Source organism: Nerophis lumbriciformis, linkage group LG14 (assembly GCF_033978685.3).
Source record: "Nerophis lumbriciformis linkage group LG14, RoL_Nlum_v2.1, whole genome shotgun sequence".
Taxonomy (NCBI): Eukaryota; Metazoa; Chordata; class Actinopteri; order Syngnathiformes; family Syngnathidae; genus Nerophis; species Nerophis lumbriciformis.
Window position 1 is genome coordinate 40,474,328 of NC_084561.2, and position 24,903 is coordinate 40,499,230.

Below are 24,903 nucleotides of genomic sequence, written 5' to 3' on the forward strand. Positions count from 1 at the left end.
CAATCATTGGCACTTTAACTTACCGTATTTTCCGCACTATAAGGCGCACCTAAAAACCACAATTTTTCTCAAAAGCTGACAGTGCGCCTTATAACCCGGTGCGCTTTATTACGATTAATTTTCATAAAGTTTCGATCTCGCAACTTCGGTAAACAGCCGCCATCTTTTTTCCCGGTAGAACAGGAAGCGCTTCTTCTTCTACGCAAGCAACCGCCAAGGAAAGCACCCGCCCCCATAGAACAGGAAGCGCTTCTTCTTCTACCCGCCCCCGGAAGAAGAAGAAAAAACGCGCGGATATCACCGTACGTTTCATTTCCTGTTTACATCTGTAAAGACCACAAAATGGCTCCTACTAAGCGATCCGGTTCATAAAAAGACGCAATCTCTCCATCCGCACACGGATTACTACCGTATTTCACAGCAACTGAACCGCACTGTGGAACGGGAGCACGTACGGTGAATATTCGCACCACAGGGAATGAGAAGTCGTCCTTCACTGTGGTTCTAGCTTGCCATGCTAATGGCCAGAAACTTCCTCCCATGGTGATATTCAAAAGGAAGACCTTGCCAAAAGAGACCTTTCCAGCCGGCGTCATCATAAAAGCTAACTCGAAGGGATGGATGGATGAAGAAAAGATGAGCGAGTGGTTAAGGGAAGTTTACGCGAAGAGGCCGGGTGGCTTTTTTCACACAGCTCCGAAGGCGAACACACCTTCACTAAGACGGGCAGACAGCCTCGGACGACATACGCCAACATTTGCCAGTGGATCGTAAATGCCTGGGCAGATATTTCGGTCACAACTGTGGTCCGAGCTTTCCGGAAGGCAGGATTCACAGAACAACAGCGACACTGACTCCCGATGACTTCTACGAGACGGAACCGGCCATTTTGGATACCACGCTTGCGCAACTTTTCAATTCGGACACCGAAGACGAAGAATTCGAAGGATTTACGAATGAAGAATAACTTCAGAAGGTGAGCGCTATGTTTATTTTGTGTGTTGTGACATTAACGTTCGAGCAACATTATGTTACTATTGCTCTACACCATTTTGAATTTTACTATGTTTGTGATTGCACATTTGCGTACATTTTGGGACAGAGTTGTTAGAACGCTGGTTTTCAATATATTATTAAAGTTTGACTGAACTATCTGACTGTTTTTTTGACATTCACTTTAGCGCAGCGTTTTTTTGACATTCACTTTAGCGCAGCGTAGGCGCGGCTTATAGTCCGGGGCGGCTTATTGGTGGACAAAATTATGAAATATGTAATTCATAGAAGGTGCGGCTAATAATCCGGTGCGCCTTATAGTGCGGAAAATACGGTAACTTTAACTTAACAAATGAGCAATATTTTGCACTGTTATACAATTTAATAAATCAGAAACTGATGACATAGTGCTGTATTTTACTTCTTTATCCCTTTTTTTCAACCAAAAATGCTTTGCTCTGATTAGGGGTTACTTGAATTAAAAAAATGTTCACAGGGGGGTACATCACTGAAAAAAGGTTGAGAACCACTGTTGTAGAACATGGAGGTGTTGATTGTATAAAGCGGCCTAATGTTTTTTTCAGACAGCGGAAGCAGTGAAAAAGGCAAGGAACTTTCTCGAATTTCTGGAGGATTCTGTCCAAGTACCAAGAAACCTTGTTGGTATGTAAACACATATATTATTTGTAAATGTCTATTAGAACTTTGTTTTTGCAAATTTTGACTTGTACAAATGAGGTGGTGCGATGAGGTGGCGACTTGTCCAGGGTGTACCCCGCCTTCCGCCCGATTGTAGCTGAGATAGGCTCCAGCGCCCCCCGCGACCCCAAAGGGAATAAGCGTTAGAAAATGGATGGATGGACTTGTACAATACGCTCTTCACTTGCAATTGTATTTCTATGTGATCACTATGATGTGAAATTACCTTTAAAAACTAGGGATGCAAAGTTGTTGTTTTTTTCAAACCGATACATCCATCCATCCATCCATCTTCTTCCGCTTATCCGAGGTCGGGTCGCGGGGGCAGCAGCTTAAGCAGGGAAGCCCAGACTTCCCTCTCCCCAGCCACTTCGTCCAGCTCCTCCCGGGGGATCCCGAGGCGTTCCCAGGCCAGCCGGGAGAGATAGTCTTCCCAGCGTGTCCTGGGTCTTCCCCGTGGCCTCCTACCGGTCGGACGTGCCCGAAACACCTTCCTAGGGAGGCGTTCAGGTGGCATCCTGACCAGATGCCCGAACCACCTCATCTGGCTCCTCTCGATGTGGAGGAGCAGCGGCTTTACTTTGAGCTCCCCCCGAATGACAGAGCTTCTCACCCTATCTCTAAGGGAGAGCCCCGCCACTCGGCGGAGGAAACTCATTTCGGCCGCTTGTACCCGTGATCTTGTCCTTTCGGTCATGACCCAAAGCTCATGACCATAGGTGAGGATGGGAACGTAGATCGACCGGTAAATCGAGAGCTTTGCCTTCCGGCTCAGCTCCTTCTTCACCACAACGGATCGATACAGCGTCCGCATTACTGAAGACGCCGCACCGATCCGCCTGTCGATCTCACGATCCACTCTTCCCCCACTCGTGAACAAGACTCCGAGGTACTTGAACTCCTCCACTTGGGGCAAGATCTCCTCCCCAACCCGGAGATGGCACTCCACCCTTTTCCGGGAGAGAACCATGGACTCGGACTTGGAGGTGCTGATTCCCATCCCAGTCGCTTCACACTCGGCTGCGAACCGATCCAGTGAGAGCTGAAGATCTTGGCCGGAGGAAGCCATCAGGACCACATCATCTGCAAATAGCAGTGACCTAATCCTGCAGCCACCAAACCAGATCCCCTCAACGCCCTGACTGCGCCTAGAAATTCTGTCCATAAAGGTTATGAACAGAATCGGTGACAAAGGGCAGCCTTGGCGGAGTCCAACCCTCACTGGAAACGTGTCCGACTTACTGCCGGCAATGCGGACCAAGCTCTGACACTGATCATACAGGGAGCGGACTGCCACAATCAGACAGTCCGTTACCCCATACTCTCTGAGCACTCCCCACAGGACTTCCCGGGGTACACGGTCCAATGCCTTCTCCAAGTCCACAAAGCACATGTAGACTGGTTGGGCAAACTCCCATGCACCCTCAAGGACCCTGCCGAGAGTATAGAGCTGGTCCACAGTTCCACGACCAGGACGAAAACCACACTGTTCCTCCTGAATCCGAGGTTCGACAAACCGGTACAATAACTTAATATATATATGTTTTTTTAATATAGTTTTTACTGCAGTTTGTGCGCACTTGGAAGTGAGCGACTCAAACAAATAGATCATATTCATGATAAAATCACAACTTGCTTTTTAGCCCTCGTAGGGGTGAAAGAATTCCTCCAGTAATTCGAGTGACTCGATTACAACAAATGATGAAGTAATTTTCCCTGCCTAACAGCATGACAACTTTTTATGTGGTCCAATGTGATTACGTCACCCACGCAGAACAAGGAAGAAGTGAATGCATTTTTGTACTTATTTGAGGCTGACATTTCAATTAATTAATCAGTCAATCAATGTTTACTTATATAGCCCTTAATCACAAATGTCTCAAAGGCCTGCACAAGCCACAACGACATCCTCGGCTCGGATCCCACATCAGGGCAAGAAAAAACTCAACCCAATAGGAACAACGAGAAACCTTGGAAGAGACTGCAAATTAACAAATGGAATTTGTCTCGTCACAAACGCATATTTCCACTTCCAGTTTGCCCTCGCTACATGCAATTGTGGTGGCATCCTCCGCTTCACAACACACTTCATAGACACCTGTTTTGGCAGAGACATAGCAGACAAGATATGTACTTCCAATTTAGCAACTTTGTCAATATATTTAGCGAGTACACCTATGCATTAAACGGGAAAGAGTGGAGTTTGCATAGGGCATCAGGGCAAGAAAAAACTCAACCCAATTGGAACAACGAGTACCGGTAACCCTGGAAGGGACTGAAGATGTGGCGACCCCACTCTGGGTGGCCAGTGCAGTGGATGCTGAGTGGATACAGTTAATAGTGTGAGAGTCCAGTCCATAGTGGGGGCTGCAGGGGATCCTCTTGCATGTAGACACGCCGAGGCTTAGAGACGTGACCGACTGATGCAAAGAGGAGTGGTCTACCCTGGGTCCAGACTTTGAACAGCTAGCGCATCCTCCATGGAGGCTGATCCGTGGTCACATGATAACCTCTCCATGCAGGAGAGGGGGGCAGAGCAAAAAAGAGTGACGGCAAATCAACTGGTCCAAAAAGGGGTCTATTTAAAGGCAGAGTATACAAATTAGGTTTTAGATGGGACTTGAATGCTTCTACTAATCGGTTTACTACATCTGTAACTGTCACCAGTTGGGTATTCCAGAGTACTGGAGCCCGAATAGAAAACGCTCTGAAGTCTGCAGACTTTTTTTGGCCTCTGGGAATCACTAATAAGCCAGAGTTCTTTGAACGCAGATTTCTGGTCAGGACTTATGGTACAAGACAATCCGCAAGATAGGATGGAGCTAGACCGTTTAGTATTTTATACGTAAGTAGTAAAACCTTAAAGTCACATCTTAAGTGCACAGGAAGCCAGTGCAGGTGAGCCAGTATAAGCCTAATATGATCAAACTTTCGTGTTCTTGTCAAAAGTCTAGCAGCCGCATTTTGTACCAATTGTAGTCTTTTAATGCTAGACATAGAGAGACACGGAAATAATATGTTGCAGTAATCAAGACGAGACGTAACGAAAGCATGAATAATGATCTCAGCGTTGGTGGTGGACAAAAAGGGACACATTTTAGCCATATTGTGGAGATGAAAGAAGGCTGTTTTAGTAACACTCTTAGTGTCCGACTTAAACGAGAGAGTTGGGTCGAAGATAATACCGAGATTATTTACCAAGTCGCCTTGTGTAATTGTTTCCTTGTCAAATGTTAAGGTGGTATTAATAAATAGGTGTCGGTGTCTTGCAGTACCAATAATCAGCATTTTAGTTTTGTTGGCGTTAAGATGCAAAAAGTTGCTGGACATTCATTGTTTAATTTCATTTAGACATGCCGCCAGGTGACTACAATCTGGCGTGTTGGTCAGCTTTAGGGGCATGTAGAGTCGGGGTGTCATCAGCATAAAAGTGAAAGCTAACACCGTATTTCCGTATGATGTCACCTAGCGTCAGCATGTACATGCTGAAGAGTGCAGGGCCAAGAACCGAACCCTGTGGATCTCCTCACGTTACCTTAACATACTCGGAGGTCACATTGTTATGGGAGACGCACTGCATCCTGTTAGTAGGATAGGAGTTAAACCAAGAAAAGGCTAAGTCTGACATACCAATACGTGTTTTGATACGTTCTAATAGAATGGCATGATGGACGGTATTGAAAGCAGCGCTAAAATCAAGCAGCAGCAACATGGATTATGCATCAGCATCCATAGTTAGCAGTAGATCATTAGTCATTTTTGTGAGGGCTGTCTCCGTAGAGTGATTTGCCCTGAAACCGGACTGAAAGGGTTCACAGAGATTGTTAGACGTTAGGTGTTCATTTTGCTGCTGTGCAACAACTTTTTCGAGGATTTTCGAGATAAAGGGAAGGTGGGACACCGGCAGGTAGTTTACCATGAGGTCAGGATTGAGGTTAGGTCTTTTGAGCAGAGGATGAACAACCGCTGTTTTGAATGTGCCCAGCTCCTTGATAAGTTCCACAGGAAGTGGGTCAGGTAAACATGTTGTTTGTTTTGTCCCAAGTCGCAGGAGTTCCTCTAATGTTATTTCTTCAAAAAAGAGAGAGATTATTTTGGAGGGCCATATCCGTCGTACATACATTCGTGTCTGCGTTAATAGAACCCAGCTGGAGCCGGGACGCGTTATCTTTAATCTCCTTTCTACTGAGTTCAATTTTCTTCGTAAAGAATTTCATAAAGTCATCAGCCGAGTAGGCAGAGCTACTGGGGTGAGTCCCTTGTTGGGTTAGCGATGGTACTGTACTGAACAAATATTTATGATGGTTTTTGTTGAGGCGAATGAGATTGGACAAGTTATTAGTTTTAGCTAAGATAAGTGAGTGTTTATAACTATCACCCCAAGCTTGACGGAAAACCTCAAGTTTAGTCACGCGCCATTTGCGTTCCAGCTTTCTACATGATAGTTTAAGAGCTTTGATTTCTTCCTCAAACCGGGAGGTGTGCCTTTTAGGGGCCTTTTTTAGCTTTAGCAGTGCTATACTATCAATGGTGTAGCGCTGGGCATCGTTAAAGTTGTTAGTGAGGTTATTGACAGAGCCCACATAATTTGGGATTGGTGCCATCACCGAAGGCGTAGAGCCAGCAAGAGTCGTAGTTGTGACAGCATTAATGTCGCGGCTGCTAAAGCATTGGTTATTAGTAGCTTGTTGACAATGAGTCAGCTCTCCAAATTTTCTCAGGAATGATCGGACATTACTTTAGTGTACGAGAGTACCATAACGTTGGAGGTGGTGACACCCCAGACAAGGACTAGGTCTATCGTATTACCGTTGCAATGCGTGGGTTCATTTATTATTTGTGTTAGACCACAGCTGTTAATTATAGTCTGGCGCGCCACACACGGAAGGTACGACGCATATGGATGTTAAAACCTTATATTATCTGCGTGCGTCACTAGATCAGCGACAAACTCTAAAAATTCACTGATAAAGTCCCAGGGGGGTGATAGATAACAGCCAGACAGAGAGGTAGCGGTGTGACAGACCTCATAGTAAGCTCCTCAAATGATTTATATTTATTACTTAGGTTAGGGTTAAGGTTAAGGTTTCCATTGGATATTAGTGCGACCCCTCCACTCTTTTTAAGGGTACGGGCAATATGTGCACTCGTATAGTTAGGAGGAGATGCCTCGTTAAGCGGGAAAAATTCATCTGGTTTTAGCCAGGTTTCGCTGAGACCAATGACATTAAGATTGTTGTCTCTAGTGACCTCATTAACTAAACGATTTGGGAGACAATGATCTGATGTTTAAAAAGCCCATATTATGGGTAGTGGGCTGTTTTGAGGCATTTTTGTTAATGGTATTCGTAGTAGTGATAATAATAACGGCACATTTATTTTGTGTAGTGCGTCCTAAATAATTTCGATCACATCGAGGAATTGATATGATGCAGATCTTGAGATTATTTGCTTGGTGCTGTGATAGATTTAACGTGTCATAATTTGCCACCTCAGTGAATGCATGTTCACATCCGGCACAGTCACTACAGAAAAAAACATGTGAGTTATGTATTATTCTACGAGAAATGCTATGTGTGCAGGAATTTTCTAGCCTGGCGTTGGTTAGTTCCAGCTTAACAGACTCCACACCCGGGCTAGCAGACACTGGAATTGCCTGTATCCGAGCTTGCTCTAGTGTAGTTAGTCAAGCTTGACTCAAATAGTAGTCTAGAATTTTGGAAAGAGTGATGACGCCTCCCTGGTTGGGGTGAAGGTGGTCCCTCCTCAGCAAGCCCGGTTTGCCCCAGAAAGAGGGCCAATTATCAATAAACGTTATTCCCTGTTCTCTACAAAAACTAGCCGGCCACTTGTTAAGCGAGACTAATCTGGACCGCGGCTAGTTTAGCTTTGTTAGCTTAGCAGCTAGCTGGCTGAGAGAGAGGCGGTGAGACAGAGATTGGGTGCTTTGTAAGTTTGATAAGACTACTAAATATGTTTGAGAAGGGACAAAGAACGTTTTAAAACGATTATAAGCACTCAGATAGAAAGATAGTACTTAGCTTTTTTGCGGCAGCAGACTGTTTCGGATATATATATATACGAAATACAAGCCATCACGAAAGACGAAGTATTGGCTGTGTGAGCAACATCTGCCTCCACAAGCCCAGAGAGTCTGCAACTGTGCATTACCTTCATTGTGCATTTAGAGCGAAAACCTCCAATAGTGTGAAACCTTGCTTGTAACATGCTTGAAGAAATGTTTCCATTGTTTCATGATGAAGGACATAAACTAGTGGTGTTCAAAGTATTGACCTGGGGCCAATTGTGAAACCTTGATCTTTTTAAGGGTCCGTGGCACATTTTAGAAATAAAATAACACAAAACACAACAAAAATGGAAAACATCTATTTAAAAGGTATAATGTAATGAGAAAAAGCTGAAATGTCTGTTCTAACAATGAATAAAGACACAAAGATTTGTCTTAAAATCTATAACATTTCGTCATCCTTTTTATTATCTTATTTCATTATAAATGACAAGAGGATGTCACAACAGTGCTTTGAGTTAAAGAGATGGAAAATAACATTTTAACTACCCGGTAACTAATCAGTAGCTTGTCATTTGGAGTAGACAATACTGTGTAATGGAACAAGGAAGTTTGTGTCTCATTATTGGTTGATGGATAAAATATCAAGTAACAATGATGTCTAATGTGCTTCACTGCAGTAGTAGTCTTCATTTTAGTTTAAACACTGCAAAAACTCACAATCTTAAAACAAAAATGTGTCTTAATTCTAGTCCAGTGTTTTTCAACCACTGTGCCGTGAGATACAGTCTGGTGTGCCGTGGGAGATTATCTAATTTCACCTATTTGGGTAAAAAAATCTTTTTTGCAAACCAGTAATTATAGTCTGCAAATTATATGTTGTTGAGTGTTGGTGCTGTCTAGAGCTCGGCAGAGTAACCGTGTAATACTCTTCCATATCAGTAGGTGGCAGCCGGTAGCTAATTGCTTTGTAGATGTCGGAAACTGCGGGAGGCAGCGTGGAGGTAAAAAGGTGTCTACGGCTTAAACCAAAAATAAACAAAAGGTGAGTGCCCCTAAGAAAAAGCATTGAAGCTTCGGGAAGGCTATGCAGAACGAAACTAAAACTGAACATTCTACAAAGTAAACAAAAACAGAATGCTGGACGACAGCAAAGACTTACTGGGGAGCAAAGACGGCGTCCACAATGTACATCCGAACGTGACATGACAATCAACAATGTCCCCACAAAGAAGGATAAAAACAACTGAAATATTCTTGATTGCTAAAACAGTGTAGATGCGGGAAATATTGTTCAAAGGAAGACATGAAACTGCTACAGGAAAATACCAAAAAAAGAGAAAAAGCCACCAAAATAGGAGCGCAAGACAAGAACTAAAACACTACACACAGGAAAACAGCAAAAAACTCAAAATGAGTCAGGGGGTGATGTGACAGGTGGTGACAGTACACCTACTTTGAGACAAGAGCTATATTGATGGTTATGGTTTAAAGTCATATCCAACAATTGCGACAACGATTTTTTACTGTCAACTGAGTTTCGTTTTTTAACGATTTCTGCTGGTGGTGTGCCTCCGCATTTTTTCAACGCATAAAATGTGCTTTGGCTCAAAAAAGGTTGAAAAACACTGTTCTAGTCAACCAGTCTTAAGTTTACGGTTCATAAATGCACAGCCATGAACATATTGTAATGTCATTTAGTCTTAGTAATTTCAAAATGAAACTAACTTGTCGTTTATTATCAAGTGAAATGGGAGATTTTTTTCTCATGTATTTATCCATCCATCCATCCATCCATCCATCTTCTTCCGCTTATCCGAGGTCGGGTCGTGGGGGCAGCAGCCTAAGCAGGGAAGCCCAGACTTCCCTCTCCCCAGCCACTTCGTCCAGCTCCTCCCGGGGGATCCCGAGGCGCTCCCAGGCCAGCCGGGAGACATAGTCTTCCCAACGTGTCCTGAGTCTCCCTCGTGGCCTCCTACCGGTCGGACGTGCCCTAAACACCTCCCTAGGTGTGGCATCCTGACCAGATGCCCACCGCATCTGGCGCCTCTCGATGTGGAGGAGCAGCGGCTTTACTTTGAGCTCCCCCCGGATGACAGAGCTTCTCACCCTATCTCTAAGGGAGAGCCCCGCCACCCGGCGGAGGAAACTCATTTCGCCCGCTTGTACCCATGATCTTGTCCTTTCGGTCATAACCCAAAGCTCATGACCATAGGTGAGGATGGGAACGTAGATCGACCGGTAAATTGAGAGCTTTGCCTTCCGGCTCAGCTCCTTCTTCACCACAACGGATCGATACAGCGTCCGCATTACTGAAAACGCCGCACCGATCCGCCTGTCGATCTCACGATCCACTCTTCCCTCACTCGTGAACAAGACTCCGAGGTACTTGAACTCCTCCACTTGGGGCAAGATCTCCTCCCCAACCCGGAGATGGCACTCCACCCTTTTCTGGGCGAGAACCATGGACTCGGACTTGGAGGTGCTGATTCCCATCCCAGTCGCTTCACACTCGGCTGCGAACAGATCCAGCGAGAGCTGAAGATCCTGGCCAGATGAAGCCATCAGGACCACATCATCTGCAAAAAGCAGAGACCTAATCCTGCAGCCACAAAACCGGATCCCCTCAACGCCTAGAAATTCTGTCCATAAAATTTATGAACAGAATCGGTGACAGTACTCATGTATTTATACTTGCTGTAACCAAGCAAAAATACTTTTTACCCGATTACTCAAAATACTTCATTACTAAAATATTTGTTAGCTGCAGCCCTCAGGTTGCGGGTTGTCTCTGGCGAGCGTTTTTTTGCACTTTTCAAACGAGGCAGCAATAAGAACAATCCCTAGCCATTTTTTTTGCGACTGGCTTTGGGCAGCTTCTTTAACAGCCGGCGTCTTCTCTGGCTTTCCAAATACTGTCTTAGCGATGTTGACATTTCAGGTGTCTCTTAAGTTTTGATGTGTTAGTGTTACTTGTTACAATTACATTACAGATTACAGATTGTGGAAGACTTGCTCTTCCGGGTTCTTCAGACCACCAATTACGGACATGACCGACTAGTACATCTTTCTGAACAATGATTTATTTTGCAATAAATGTTTTTTGTGTTCGTTTTCAGTCATTTCTGTCTGTCTCGCTCTCACTCTCGTTTGTGCTCGGGTTTTCTCTCCACCATCAACAACCCCTCTCCTTCCCGGCTGCTGCCCTTTAACAGAGCGACCGGTGATTAGATAAACCAGCCCAGGTGTGCCATCTACGCACCTGTCGCTAATCTCAAAACCGGTCCTGGCACACCCCGCTTCGCTGCAGGTCCGCAGGCCACGCCCCCCCACACAGATTACAATTTGTTGTGTGTGTGCAGCCCTAACTGGTGGTCAACTACGATGAGATCTTATTTATTGAAAACATGTCAATCATGTTTTTAAAATGCAGGAATCTGTGATGCAATGTATTGGTACACTTATTTACCTCTTCACTCTTTGTCCATAGGTAAAGTCATCGGTAAGAATGGAAAAGTAATTCAGGAGCTTGTGGACAAGTCTGGAGTGGTGAGGGTCAAGATAGAAGGAGACAAAGACAACAAGCAACCTCGGCAAGAAGTATGTTGCTTCTGCTCACTGCTACTGCAGTTTTTCTTTTATCATACTGGATTTAGTGTCCCTAACTGCCATATACTGACTTGTACATTGTGTTTTTTTGGTGTTGTTGACACAGGGAATGGTCCCCTTTACCTTTGTCGGTACGAGGGAGAGTATTGGAAATGTTCAGGTTTTGTTGGAGTACCACATCTCTTATCTCAATGTAAGTGCATGTTTGGGCGTGCATGTGTGTGAGTGTGTGTTCTGGAGTTTCCCCAGCAACACTGGGGAGGTGAATTGTTGACATTTGAACTTGGCATGTCAAAGATAATATGTTAATGCATGCGATTAGTCACAAAAAAACAAACAATTAGTTTAAAAAAATAAAATAAAATAGCTTTTTTATTTTTACTGAACTTTTAGACATGCAAGTTATAGTATAGGAATGTAAATACTATAATAATATACAGCACATAAAATAATGAAAACACAGTACATAGATTGATACCTAAGCAATAAATCACAATTTAATAAAAAGTTAAAAGTTATGTTCAAAATATTAAGTTGTTGCACTTAGGGATGTCCCGATCCAGGTTTTTGCACTTCCGATCCGATACCGATATTGTTTTTGCACTTCCGATCCGATACCGATACTGACCGATACTGGCCTATCCGAGCATGTATTAAAGTTTAAAGTTATTTAGCCTACTTAGTTGTCAGAATCATGTTGAAAAGGGTTTTAGTATTCTTGATAACAACCAGCCAGCTGAATTAGGGGAGTTTGAATAATACACAATGGATGGTAACAAGAAACTGACCTGTTTATTCAAGGATAAACACAAAATAGACAAAATTATACATGACAAACAGAAATGGCATCATTGAAACAAGGGCTGGGCGATATGGCCTTTTTTTAATATTGCGATATTTTAAGGCCATATTGCAATACACGATATATATCTCGATATTTTGCCTTAGCCTTGAATGAACACTTGATGCATATAATCACAGCAGTATGATAATTCTATGTGTTTTGATTGATTGATTGAGACTTTTATTAGTAGGTTGCACAGTGAAGTACATATTCCGTACAATTGACCACTAAATGGTAGCACCCCAATAAGTTTTTCAACATGTTTAAGTCGGGGTCCACTTAAATTGATTCATGATACAGATATATACTATCAGATATATACTATCATCATAATACAGTCATCACACAAGATAATCACATTGAATTATTTACATTATTTATAATCCAGGGTGTGAAGGGGGGCGCCGGATGTAAGTGTCAAAAAGACAGCCAAAAGAGTTTGATATGAGAATAAATCTAAAGTTAAAATATAGGGTAGAAATGCACCCATTTGCAGGAAATGTAGTCTTGATTTTCAAAATTTTCTTTCAAGGCTTGCATGTCTACATTAAAACATTCTTCTTCATACTGCATTAATATATGCTACTTTTAAACTTTCATGCAGAGAAGGAAATCACAACTAAAAAAATCACACATTTTTTCATACGGTGTTGATCTGGAAATTTTTGCCTCGGCATTTTGATAGTGTGGACGTGTGGCACCGAACGGAGATAAGCAACTCGACAGACGTTATATTTGAACAATGATGACGAAAACTGTTTTCTCTGTCGTGTCCGTGTGTCGAAAATTGTTATGCGCTTATTTTTTTATTTGATTTTGTGCGTGGCATATAATTGCAGAGGACGTTTAAACAGTGCGCAATTGCACAAGCGCGCACCTTAGAGAGAACGTTGGTCACACGGCTGCGCTAGCATCACAGCTAACGTTAGCCATGCTGCTACCTCTCTGCTCGGGGAGGGCGTATACGTATGTGACGTATGATGTGACAGTATGTGACGTGTGTAAGAAGGTGCGCTTGCTGTCTGTGAGAAGCACAGACACAGAAAAGAGTGAGAAGAGCCTGTCGTGTAATGCCAGCAGCTAAAAGCAACTGCGTGAGAATCCACAGACCTGTCGATGTATTGAAGGTGTGCTGGAAAATGCGGAACGGAAATTAGGGAGCAGCAGAAAAGTGGAATGTAATATTTAAATAGGTACGTTGGAAAACACAGAGCTGAGTTTTTTTTTAAACTGGATCTGGATCGGCATTTTCCCATGCCTTGCCGATACGCATTTTTTTGCAAATATCGGCGGCCGATCCGATCCAAATATCGGATCGGGACATCCCTAGTTGCACTTAAAAATTAAAGTCAATAATGGGCCTAATAATATACTGTAGACAGCAGGATTTTTGGTAGTGTTGAAAACCCACACTGGTCACTGAAATTACTTGAAATTGACAAAACTAATCATAACATTAATGTAAAGCAGACATTGTTCTAACAGTATTTGTTTTTAAAACAAACTAATGAAACTGACTGGACAAAAATGAACGGACCCTTTAAGTTAAACCTTTTGAGACAATCACTGCAATCGTTCAAACTGTAATCTTTTAATGAGACTGCACCTGTCCACAGCTATTTTAGCTCACTCCTCACAAGCAAAGTGCTCCATCTGTCTCAGAGTTGAATAGGGCCTTCTTGTGACTGCATGTTTTAGCTCCCTCCGATGAGTTTTTATTAAAGACCACTTCAGCAAAGTAGTGCATGTTGTTTTGTTCTTAGCCATTCTTGGTTGTTTTTAGCTGTTATTATCCTGTTCAAGATAATAACAGCAGTAAAAGAACCGCGAAGTGGCGAGGGAACACTGTATTGACTTTTCTAACCAAACTGCTATTATTCTGAACACAACTGCAGTGTTTCCCACACATTCATTTATTTGTGGCGGCCCGCCACGAAAGAATTCCGTCCGCCACAAATGGATTTTTCGGCTTTTGACTCGCTCGACCGCTCATAAAAGCAATGGGACTTTCTGTGAATGTTGCTTGTAGTTACAACTCCGGTGCAGTAGGTGGCGGTAGCCTACTATGCATTGTAACTCCGCCAATAGCACTTAATTCACCTGGTGGGCCAGAAGAAGAAGAAGAAGAAGAGGGACGGACGGACGGGATCAAAATACGAGGGTAATACAGGTTATAGGTAGATAGGTTATAGCTGCATCGCTCGCGGCTCGTCATATATTTAACGTTAATCCGCGATTTCACCGAGCGTTTCACTTACGGTGAGCAGCCTGATGCTGCTTCATTAACACCGCCGCTGTTTGACTCGGGGGCCGGGGCAGACGCACGTAGTAACAATCACCTGTTTTCATACCGACGAGCTAACGTGTCCAGGTTATAACCCTGTTGTCAATAAACACACGTGGACTGAAGCTAAATTGTCCACTGTCCACTGCAGCATGTGAATGCAATGAAAAGAATACAATCTGAGCCAACCAGCTGTTAAAATGTTGTCCAGGTTAATGTTTTGGCCATTAAAGGCCCTTCATTTCAAGATTTCAACTGTGATCGGGCTTTAAACAGGTGGCTGACCTGTTCAGATGAGTGTAACTGCTACTGGTCAAATAATGTGAAATAGCATTTAATTTTACATGTATGCAATGCCATTTAAATGTAATTATAGATAATAATAATAATAATAATAAATACTGTGTAGTGTTGTAAATAGTCAACGGGAAGAATTTTAGTAAGATATAAGCCATGAGCACTACACAGCCAGAAAAAAACCTAGGCAGGACAAGTAAAAATATTGGGGCAAGTAGATTTGAGAAGTCGGGCAAGTAGAAAAAAACCTTAACGTTGAACCCTGCATGTGTTGAGCTGCTTCCGCTTAAGGTTAGACGGCACTGTACATAGAGCGGTTGTGCTCGTTAGTAATAAATTCTAATGTTGGATGTTCACTCCTTCACACAGATGAGTATAGAAAAATATTTTCAACGGCCGAAAAGGGCTCGACTTGGAGAGGAGGTAGGCCTACAGTCCGGACCACAGGTGCGACCTGTTCAGCAGCAGCAGGAGGAGGAGGAGAAGGTTGACTGACTGTGGCAGGACACCTCTGCCTCTGTTTCACTTCATGTTGCTGGTAAATAATATGGTTGTAGTAGTAGGCTAAAGTTAAATTATTTAGTATTCACTAATTAAAGGGGCAGAGCTTTAAGAGACATTTTAGCTTTTATATTTTATAAGATATATTTTTTGTAAGAACCACAATTAATAAATATATTTCAGTGAATCACTAATTGTTCAAATCTGTATATAAATATGTACATAAAATGTTGTAATTATATTCCAACTCCGCGTTCTTCTTGGTCATCGCCGCTGCCGCCGCCACCCCCCGCCCACACCACCACAAATAGATGCCTGTCCTGTGGGAAACACTGAACTGTATATGTTTGTCTTGTGCTATGTGCATGTCTGTGCTGTTGGTGTGTTGGTTTTTCACTGTATGTGTAGGACATGATGGAGCTTCTTGCACAGAGGAAGAGCTGAGACAGATAGTGGACATTGCACAGGGATGCAACCTAGCACAGTTGAGAATAAGTCGCTCATGGCAAACAAGATGTGTAGATGTGTGTATGATGAGTATGCATGTAAAAAATAGTTCCCTCATGTTTTGCTTGATATCCAATTCGAAATTGAAAATGTATTTAGGGTCGTCAGTTCTCAGTTTGTTGTACTCCTTTTTCCTCTATTTTACCTTTTTGTTGTATTTGTATTCATCCAACTAGGAGGTTGAACAGCTTCGTCTTGAACGGATGCAGATTGATGAACAGTTGCGTCAGCTCACTCAGGGCCATCGAACAGCAGACAGGGAAAAAGGGGAGCGGGCGGAGCGAGGAGGAAGGGGAAATAACACGGATGGCAGTGCCAATGCTTCATCTTCAACGCCACATGTCGGTCGTTCCTACAACAATCGGGGCCGTGGACGCAGGGGCCACAACTACAGCACAGGATACGGTAAGCACCCAACTTACTTCCATAGTCCGCGTCTCTTATGTGGGTAATACAGCTTTTTGTCCCCGTTTCTTGTAATTGCTTATCAGTTCATACACACGACAGTTCATTTAGATTCATGTAGAAGGAGTCTCGTCTATGTCCTACCTGTACTTGCATGAGATTTACCCAACTACTCTTGGTTTCTAGAATGTGAGTTTGAGTCCAGTAATTGCCTTTTGATCAATCAAGTATGTCATCTCCAATCTTCAGACTCTAGGATAGGCACAAACTTCCCATTGACTCTGAGGTGTTGTAGAAAATAGATGGATAACTTACCAATGTTAAAAATTCAAACTTGTCGAAACATGCACAACAATAAACTGCTCAATGCTGTGCAATGGTATCACAACTAGAGATGTCCCGATCCAGGTTTTTGTACTTCCGATCCGATACCGATTTTGTTTTTGCACTTCCGATACTGGCCTATCCGAGCATGTATTAAAGTTTAAAGTTATTTAGCCTACTTAGTTGTCAGAATCATGTTGAAAAGGGTTTTAGTACTCTTGATAACAACTAGCCAGCTGAATTAGGGGAGTTTGAATAATACACAATGGTTGGTAACAAGAAACTGACCTGTTTATTCAAAGATAAACACAAAATAGACAAAATTATACATAACAAACAAAAATGGCATCATTGAACTAGGGCTGGGCGATATGGCCTTTTTTTTTAATATTGCGATATTTTAAGGCCATATTGCGATACACGATATATATCTCGATATTTTGCCTTAGCCTTGAATGAACACTTGATGCATATAATCACATCAGTATGATGATTCTATGTGTCTACATTAAAACATTCTTCTTCATACTGCATTAATATATGCTACTTTTAAACTTTCATGCAGAGAAGGAAATCACAACTAAAAAAATCACTATTTTTTTCATACGGTGTTGATGTGGAAATGTTTGCCTCGGCATTTTGATGGTGTGGACGTGTGGCACCGAACGGAGATAAGCGTCTCGACAGACGTCACAATATTTGAACAAAGATGACGAAAACTGTTTTCTCTGTCGTGTCCGTGTCGAAAATTGTTATGCGCTTATTTTTTTAATTTGATTTTGTGCGTGGCATATATTTGCCGTGCGCAGAGGACGCTTGAACAGGGAAGGTTGCTTGCACGGCTGCGCTAGCATCACAGCTAACGTTAGCCATGCTGCTACCTCTCTGCTCGGGGAGGGCGTATACGTATGTGACGTATGACGTGACAGTATGTGTCGTATGACGTGACAATATGTGACGTGTGTAAGAAGGTGCGCTTGCTGTCTGTGAGAGGGAGACACAGGAAAGAGTGAGAAGAGCCTGTCGTGTAATGCCAGCAGCTAAAAGGAACTGCGTGAGAATCCACAGACCTGTGGATGTGTTGAAGGTGTGCTGGAAAATGCGGAACGGAAATTAGGGAGCAGCAGAAAAGTGGAATGTATTATTTAAATCGGTGCGTTGGAAAACACGGACCGGCGTTTTTTTCTAAAACTGGATCTGGATCGGCATTTTCCCATGCCTTGCCGATACGCATTTTTTTTCAAATATCGGCGGCCGATCCGATATCGGATCGGGACATCCCTAATCACAACTCATGAGCTCAACTGGTTCGATAACAGCTCTCCTAACTCAAAACACTTAACGTATTTTCGTGACCATATTAAAAGGCGCAGTCTTAGTTTCGGGTGCTATTTCTGTATTTAACGCATAAATAAGGCGCACCGTATTTTGGGGTGCTGGCATGGTAAATTATACGCTAGTTTAAAACATACGGTAGCATGCATGCACACCGTTTTAAAAAGGCAGCAGGAGCAAAGCTGAGTTCGGCTGTACTTCATTGAAGTATTTAACAATGTACTCACATTATTTTTTGGTCAATCCTCATCCACAAATCCATCAAAGTCCTCATTCTGTGTCCGAAATGAACAACTGGGAAAGTTCTCCATGAAACACGCCAGATTCCCTCTCGGCATTTTTAGAGTCAGTCTCGTTGCTGTGGGGCTCCACAGGAAATTGTAGTTTTTGGGAAAGCTCAAATAACAGTGCAAGGAGACACGTTAGTCCAAGCATCCACGATCCATTCACAAATTGTGGCTTAACTCGCTGCCTCCCAGTTTTCGTAAAGCTGTGTTCGCCATCTGTCATCCATCGCTCCCATGACGCTCGCAACTGATCTTGAATTCTCTCGCGGATGCTCGATTTCCGTGTTCCTCCGCATAACTGATACCTTGCAGTTTGAACTGTGCTTCGTACGCTTGTCTCTTCGTAGGTGCCATTTTCGGGGGTCCTTTGCCAAACCGTTGTTGTTTTGTACAACGCACATACCAGCACTATATACTAGAGATGTCCAATAGCGGCTTTTTTGCCGATATCCGATATTGTCCAACTCTTAATTACCGATTCCGATTTCAACCGATGCCGATATATACAGTCGTGGAATTAACACATTATTATGCCTAATTTTGTTGTGATGCCCCGCTGGATGTATTAAACAATGTAACAAGGTTTTCCAAAATAAACCAACTCAAGTTATGGAAAAAAAATGCCAACTGCCATATTTATTATTGAAGTCACAAAGTGCATTCTTTTTTTTAAACATGCTTTAAAACAGCAGCTTGGAATTTGGGACATGCTCTCCCTGAGAGAGCATGAGGAGGTTGAGGTGGGCGGGGTTGAGGTGTGGGGACGTGTAGGAGGTAGCGGGGGGTGTATATTGTAGCGTCCCGGAAGAGTTAGTGCTGCAAGGGGTTCTGGGTATTTGTTCTGTTGTGTTTATGTTGTGTTACGGTGCGGATGTTCTCCCGAAATGTTTGTCATTCTTGTTTGGTGTGGGGTCACAGTGTGGCGCATATTTGTAACAGTGTTAAAGTTGTTTATACAGCTACCCTCAGTGTGACCTGTATGGCTTTTGATCAAGTATGTATTGCATTCACTTGTGTGTGTGAAAAGCCGTAGATATTATCTGATTGGGCCGGCTCGCAAAGGCAGTGCCTTTAAGGTTTATTGCCGGTCAGTACCACTCCGTACAGCGGCGTTTTAGTCATAAATTTTACTTTTTGATACCGATAATTTCCGATATTACATTTTAAAGCATTTATCGGCAGTCCGATATTATCGGACATCTCTAGTCATGACTTTTTTGTCAGTATTGGTGTAAAATGCTCTTAGATATGATTAATTATGATGTTAGAAAGTCTTAAATTTGACTTGTTGAAACCTAAAGAGACCCTGTATGTACTCATTTTGCTGTATGAAATCTACTGTTTTCATTTGGTGTCTCTTTATGATTCTGCCAGGCACCAACTCTGAGCAGTCCAACGCCTCTGAGACTGACTCTGAGCGTCGAGATGAGCTCAGTGACTGGTCTTTGGCTGGGGAGGATCAGAATAGGTAAGAGAAATTATACGGTGCAAAGGGCTCTTTTGGTATTCTTTGTGAAATATGGTCTTTAGTCAGGTGTCTGAGTTTATTACCAAATGTTCTGTACCATACTGTATTTGTTTTGATCACATGTAAGCTTTGGTTTGACGGATGTATTGGCTGACTGACTTACAGGGAAAGGGAAAGAGGCCCACGTCCACAAAGAGATGGTCGCAGGCGGCCAGGACCTGGCAGAGGACGAGGGGGACGAGGAAGAGGAGGATACAGTAACAGCTCAGGTGAATGAATACGCTTTTAAAGGGGAACATTATCACAATTTCAGAATGGTTAAAACCATTACAAATCAGTTCCCAGTGGCTTATTATATTTTGCGAAGTTTTTTTCAAAATTTTACCCATCACGCAATATCCCTAAAAAAAAAAAAGCTTCAAAGTGCCTGATTTTAACCATCGTTATAAACACCCGTCCATTTTCCTGTGACGTCACATAGTGAAGCCAACACAAACAAACATGGCGGAAAGAACAGCAAGAAATCGCGACATTAGCTCGGATTCAGACTCGGATTTCAGCGGTTTAAGCGATTCAACAGATTACGAATGTATTGAAACGGATGGTTGTAGTGTGGAGGCAGGTAGCGAAAACGAAATTGAAGAAGAAACTGAAGCTATTGAGCCATACCGGTTTGAACCGTATGCAAGCGAAAACGACACGACAGCCAGCGACACGGGAGAAAGCGAGGACGAATTCGGCGATCGCCTTCTAACCAACGATTGGTATGTGTTTGTTTGGCATTAAAGGAAACTAACAACTATGAACTAGGTTTACAGCATATGAAATACATTTGGCAACAACATGCACTTTGAGAGTGCAGACAGCCCAATTTTCATCAATTAATATATTCTGTAGACATACCCTCATCCGTGCTCTTTTCCTGAAAGCTGATCTGTCCAGTTTTGGAGTTGATGTCAGCAGGCCAGGGAAGCTAGGGTCGATATTCTTCTCTTGATCATCTTCGGTGGCATAAGGGACGGTGTGAGCCAAGACATCCAGGGGGTTTAGCTCGCTCGTCTGCGGGAACAAACTGCCGCCATTGCTTGCCGTGCTACCGAGGTCCTTTGTCCCTGAATTGCTCACACACTCCGGCAGATTCAATGGGGGCCTGGCGGCAGATTTCTTTGACTTTATCGTTGGAAATGCATCTGCTTTGAGTGTCGCAGGATATCCACACATTCTTGCCATCTCTGTCGTAGCATAGCTTTCGTCGGTAAAGTGTGCGGAACAAACGTCCAATTTCTTGCCACTTTCGCATCTTTGGGCCACTGGTGCAACTTGAATCCGTCCCTGTTCGTGTTGTTACACCCTCCGACAACACACCGACGAGGCATGATGTCTCCAAGGTACGGAAAACAGTCAAAAAAACGGAAAATAACAGAGCTGATTTGACTCGGTGTTTGAGAAAATGGCGGATTGCTTCCCGATGTGACGCCACGTTGTGACGTCATCGCTCCGAGAGCGAATATTAGAAAGGCGTTTAATTCGCCAAAATTCAGCCATTTAGAGTTCGGAAATCGGTTAAAAAAATATATGGTCTTTTTTTCTGCAACATCAAGGTATATATTGACGCTTACATAGGTCTGGTGATAATGTTCCCCTTTAAATATGGTTTGAATGCATGTTGGTAGAAAAGCAAGATGTGTGTATTATGTTTAAATAAATGACTGACTTTGCAGCAGTGCCCCGGGATGACAACGGTGCCTTTGTTGTCTCGGAGACCAACACAGAGACAGACCAGACGGCCGACACCGATGCCAGCGAATCTAACTCGCTTACCAACCGCCGGCGAAGATCTCGACGACGTAGAACAGATGAGGACACCACAATGATGGATGGAATGAGCGAGTCTGACAACGCTTCAATGAGTGAAAATGGAATCGGTATGAAAGTCACAAATTAAGGAAAGATCACCAACGTTGTTAAAAACAGCAGAATTTTCTGTCCGACTAGGCATGAAAAAACTGATCACATCGCATTTTTTTTTTTAAATATAATTGATGGCAGCACTAGCAAAAAAACAAGTTGTCGTGTAGTAGGCATTCATGTTCAGCTTCAAATTCCTTTCAACACCCATAGATGACTCTGAGGCGCAACCTCAACGCCGTAACCGTAGTAGACGACGTCGTATTCGCTTGCCTGAAGAGAGGCAGCCAGGTAACTGGGGATTTCTCGTATCCATCGCCTTTTGCACCGGAAGTCTTTGGGTGATGTGTCAACATATTTTAGCTTTTGACTAAATCATATTTTTTGACCAAATTCTAATAGTCTTAAAATGGTTTGATGTGGTGTTTTCTTCTTCTAACCACGTGCATGTGTTTGCTGTGTAAGTTGTCTCCATTGTCGACCCGCACTGCCAGACTTACGATTATTGGTCTTCACTCATGCAAGACCTTATTTAGTAATTAACGACTAAGGTTAGACATTTACCGACCCTCTGTTGTACCGTATTTTCCGCACCATAAGGCGCCCTGGGTTATAAGCCGCGCCTTCAATGAACGGCATATTTCAAAACTTTGTCCACCTATAAGCCGCCCCGTGTTGTAAGCCGCATCTAACTGCGCTAAAGGAATGTCAAAAAAACAGTCAGATAGGTCAGTCAAACTTTAATAATATATTAAAAACCAGCGTGATGTGGGCGCGCATGGAGTCGTATATCAACATGGACGGAGCTGCGTGAAAAAAGCCACCCGGCCTCTTCGCGTAAACTTACCTTAACCACTCGCTCATCTTTTCTTCATCCATCCATCCATCCCTTCGAGTTAGCTTTTATGATGACGCCGGCTGGAAAGGTCTCTTTTGGCAAGGTCTTCCTTTTGAATATCACCATGGGTGGAAGTTTCTGGCCATTAGCATGGCAAGCTAGAACCACAGTGAAGGATGACTTCTCATTCCCTGTGGTGCGAATATTCACCGTACGTGCTCCCGTTGTATCCACAGTGCGGTTCACAGGAATATCAAAAGTCAGTGGAACCTCGTCCATGTTGATAATGTTCTCTGGCCGGATCTTTTTTTCAGCTACGGTATCTTGTTTTTACAATATGCACGGAAAGTAGCCAGCTTTTCTTGAAAGTCTTTAGGCAGTTGCTGTGAAATAGTAGTCCGTGTGCGGATGGAGAGATTGCGTCTTTTCATGAACCGGAAACCTGTCGCTTAGTAGGAGCCATTTTGTGGTCTTTACAGATGTAAACACACAAAGGAAATGAAACTTAATATCCGCGCGCTTCTTCTTCTTCTATGCGGGCGGGTGGTTGCTTACAGTAGAAGAAGAAGCGCTTCCTGTTCTATGGGGGCGGGTGCTTACCTTGGCGGTTGCTTGCGTAGAAGAAGAAGCACTTCCTCTTCTACGGGGAAAAAAGATGGCGGCTGTTTACCGTAGTTGCGAGACCGAAACTTTATGAAAATGAATCTTAATATTAATCCATATATAAAGCGCACCGGGTTATAAGCCGCACTGTCAGCTTTTGAGTAAATTTGTGGTTTTTAGGTGCGGCTAATAGTGCGGAAAATACGAATAATAATTTTCTCTCTTAAATATTATATATTAATTAATTATAGTAGTAGTTTGAAAAATCATGCATAATGGAGGAACACAACAAAAATTGTGGCCAAAATATATTTACTGAAAGGACAAACATTTTAACCCTAAAGGTTAAAAAGACCAACAGCCGCATTTTGGACTAGCTAACTAATATTCATGTAAACCAGGTTGATTGATAGAAGCGGTTATGATTGTTTTGTTTGTTTATGACCGTCACTAACCCTTCAAGAAAGTGACCCCTTTAAACATGTCATCTTACCTGTTTCTGCTTTCATGCTAAAATGCATGAATCTGATCTATGATCCTTGCAGTGACAGTGGCTGACTTCATGTCCCGAGCTGACTCTCAGAGCAGACTGATCACGACCACGGACACTAAGAAAAACACGGATGAGGTTTGTGCTTAGTCATTCTTTCCTTTTTGAAGAAAACTTTTACAAACCACTAATCTTCATTGAATAAAGGTGTTTTGTTGAGTGTACCTGTCGATGTGTACCTTTCACATTTTAATCGATACAGTACCAATTACTGGTACTTTTCTGTGTCTGGTTATACTATACATTCTTTTAATGACAAAATCTATAATTTTTTATGTAACATTTCAGATTTAGCTGATTATGATAACTGTATTTGTCAGGTTCAAACACTGATGACATCTATTAAACAGAGACTGAATTAAATTTGGCTCAATGAGGAGAAACGCATACACCTGTACCCTTGTACAGTGTTCACGCTCTGACGAAAGATTGTACGCCTCCTCTTTTATTTGGACTTTCCCTGATTACATGGCAACAGCTGTTTCTAAAGGGGCGGGGGTCGTAAACAGCCATCGCCTTTGATTACAAAACAGTTCAAAGAAAAGGTCGTAAAACAGTTCAAAGAAAAGGTTTTTTTTGATTGATTGAAACTTTTATTAGTAGATTGCACAGTACAGTACATATTCCGTACAATTGACCACTAAATGGTAACACCCGAATAAGTTTTTCAACTTGTTTAAGTCGGGGTCCACGTTAATCAATTCATGGTAAAAAGGTAAAGGACCCTGGAGCTTGGGCAGGTCATGCTTTCTCTTGCATCTGTTGAAAAGCTCTATGGAGATGATGATTTCATTTTCCAGCATGATTCAGCAGTGCCAAAACCACCAGTAACTGGTGTACTGACCATGGCATTACTGTCTTCGATTGGCCTGCCAACTCCCCTGACCTGAACCCCATAGAGAATTTGTGGGGTATTGTGAAGAAGAAACTGAAAGACACCAGACCCAATAATACAAATGAGCTAAAGGCCGCTATTGAAGCATCCTGGGCATCCATGACACCTCAGCAATGCCACAGGCTGATTACGTCCATGCCACGCCGCATTGATCCAGTAATCCGTGCAAAAGGATTCCCAACCAAGTACTGAGTGCATTAATTGACATTTTCAAATGTTTGATTTTGTTTTGCTGTTATAAATCTTTTTTTTTTACTAGGTCTGAGGAAATATTCTAATTTTTTGAGATAGGATTTTTGAGTTTTCTTAAGCTGTATGCCATAATCAGCAATATTAAAATAATAAAAGGCTTGCAATATTTCAGGTGATGTGTAATGAATCCAGCATGTATGACATTTCCATGTTTTTAGTTGCATTACAGAAAATAAAGGACTATCACAATATTCAAATTTTCTGACACAGTCCTGTATATGCTACTTTAAAACTTTCATGCAGAGAAGGAAATCACAACTAAAAAAATCCCTATTT

General features: G+C 42.8%; 1 protein-coding gene across 6 annotated transcripts in view; it reads left to right on the forward strand.

Annotated features, from left to right (window-relative positions):
* fxr1 (FMR1 autosomal homolog 1) overlaps positions 1-24,903 on the forward strand; it is a 56,373-nt gene that overhangs the window by 27,108 nt on the left and 4,362 nt on the right. The window contains exons 9-17 of one of the 6 annotated variants that reach the window (XM_072914713.1): positions 1,578-1,656; positions 11,211-11,320; positions 11,427-11,522; positions 15,939-16,167; positions 19,488-19,581; positions 19,747-19,850; positions 21,306-21,506; positions 21,703-21,780; positions 23,476-23,558. In XM_072914713.1, the coding sequence (XP_072770814.1) occupies positions 1,578-1,656; positions 11,211-11,320; positions 11,427-11,522; positions 15,939-16,167; positions 19,488-19,581; positions 19,747-19,850; positions 21,306-21,506; positions 21,703-21,780; positions 23,476-23,558 (1,074 nt within the window). Of the gene's footprint in view, positions 1-1,577; positions 1,657-11,210; positions 11,321-11,426; positions 11,523-15,938; positions 16,168-19,487; positions 19,582-19,746; positions 19,851-21,302; positions 21,507-21,702; positions 21,781-23,475; positions 23,559-24,903 lie in introns of all 6 variants that reach the window. The other 5 variants (XM_061975532.2, XM_061975533.2, XM_061975530.2 and 2 more) reach the window with 5 other exon arrangements.